The sequence below is a fragment of the Marmota flaviventris genome, chromosome 18 (assembly GCF_047511675.1).
Source record: "Marmota flaviventris isolate mMarFla1 chromosome 18, mMarFla1.hap1, whole genome shotgun sequence".
Taxonomy (NCBI): domain Eukaryota; kingdom Metazoa; phylum Chordata; class Mammalia; order Rodentia; family Sciuridae; genus Marmota; species Marmota flaviventris.
Window position 1 is genome coordinate 4366068 of NC_092515.1, and position 1958 is coordinate 4368025.

Consider the following 1958-nt stretch of genomic DNA (forward strand, 5'->3'; position numbering starts at 1 on the left):
GAAAAAGTCTTTAGAAATGCATGTCAACACTCCCACACAAATATCTCAAAGATACATATTGATAATTCAATAATCAGTTATAAAATAAAATTTATTATTACCCAGTGTTGTGAATCATCAAGATATACAGTAAATAAAGATTAAATCTAAATAGCTTGTGAAAAAAGACATATTGCATTATGAAAATATCAGTCCAGAAACCAACACATTAGATATACACTGTTTAATAAAAAGAGCATCAGTAGACTTTGTTTCCCATCATTTCCAAGATTACATGAAACATGTCTCATTTCATTGCAAAAGAAAAACGTTTGAGAGAGTTCACTTTGATATTTCCTTCAAAAGACATAGCTGAGACAAAAACCAAAAGAGTACACAAAGAAAAACTACATTCCATGATAGCAGGAAAATAATGAAAGCGGATTTTATGCTGAAAAATTTGCTCTTACTGTAACTGGTATATTCAATGTGAAATTTGTATTTTATATCTAATTTTTCAGAAATATTGCTTAATGGTGAAGAAGCCAAATCTTAGTGATATGCATGTTCACACACTCAGTTACACATACACACACACATGCTCACACTATAGTAAAGAATATATGTGTGTGTTGATTCTCTTTCTCATGAGATGTGACTGTATCACTCTTCTTTCAATTTGGGGGTGACAATGGAGAAACATGTAACAATTGTACAAATGCCTACAATTTACACGTTCCTTCTGACATCAAGGTTTTTCCTATTCCTTGTCCAATAGAGATTGTGGCTGGATGCACTGGAGTCTCTTCTTATGAGCAGAAAGGGGCAGAGAGCTGGGAAACTCGCAGCAACTATTGCACCAACCTTTACCAAGAGCCAGTGGGGATTATAAATAACAGTCACACAAATCTGAAAGAGGCAGGAAAGTGTGTAAAAAAATACAAAGGTGCTCACCAGTAGGAGGATGGTTTTAGTGGCTCTGGACTCAGGGGAGGACCTGAGGGAGCTGGTCTTGTGAACATGCTGCATTCTCTGCTTGTGCCTGTGCAGGATGAGCACCATGGAGCTGCTGGCCCAGAGCATGAGCCCCACACACAGAGCATCAGGGAATGTTAGCAATGTCACATACAGAGATTGTAAGATTATTTCAGAATCAACAGAAATACAGTATCCAAGATCTCTCAGGTTTGTGGCATTATTGTTGCTCTTCTTTCCAGTCATAGATAAAATAATAATAATATTTATAAGCAGATACAAAATCCAGCTCAGGTATATGGAGAAGCCAATGTACTTAGGAGCTTTCACTTTAAGCTCTGAACAGCTGGAGTCCTCAGGACTAATTTTGATGGCCTGGAAGACACTCAGGAGGCAGGTGCTGCCAATGGACACACCCCTGCCCACCCTGTGAAGATAGAAAAGCAGCTGGCATCCAACATCACTGAGGAAAACTTTCACTCCAAAAGCTGCCACTGTCTGGGGAACTCCTCTACACAGGAGAGCTAATAAGTTGGCCACAATCAAGTGCTGAAGAATCAAGTCTGTGTGTCTTACCTTGAACCCCATGAGGTAATGGACCAGGTAATGGAGGAGAAGAGAGGAATTGCCCAGAGCTCCAACCACAGTCTGTGACAAGAAAATAATTCCTAAAGCCACATCACTGGCTGCCATCCTGCCAGTTCCTTGCTGTCCCATCCAGAGGGTCCTGCAGAAGAACAGGCCAGGGCTACACATGTCCTTTCAACCAAAATCCAGTATTGCCCACACTTCAGAGTTAACGCTGTGAAAACTCACCTAATATTTTATTTTCACTAGCAGGTTGTAATGAGGTTCGTATGACTAGTCAAGGCAGGAAGTGTGTATAAATCCCTGTTGTGAAGCCAGAACATGGTGATTCATCTTCATGACATGAGACAGATGCTGAGATGAGTTCCCTGATGACCAGGAGAGCTTGTGCACAGAGATGTTAAGTCTCTGTCCAG

General features: G+C 40.2%; 1 protein-coding gene across 1 annotated transcript; it reads right to left on the minus strand.

Annotated features, from left to right (window-relative positions):
* Positions 1-708: 708 nt before the first annotated feature.
* Positions 709-1647, minus strand: LOC114080085 (vomeronasal type-1 receptor 4-like). The gene has a single exon (XM_027921628.2). It carries the CDS (start codon positions 1645-1647, stop codon positions 709-711), a length of 939 nt encoding a protein of 312 aa, XP_027777429.2.
* Positions 1648-1958: the final 311 nt, after the last annotated feature.

Excerpts from the sequence above, each read along its gene's own strand:
- LOC114080085 (XM_027921628.2), bottom strand. The coding sequence starts at position 1,647 with ATGGCAGCCAGTGATGTGGCTTTAGGAATTATTTTCTTGTCACAGACT.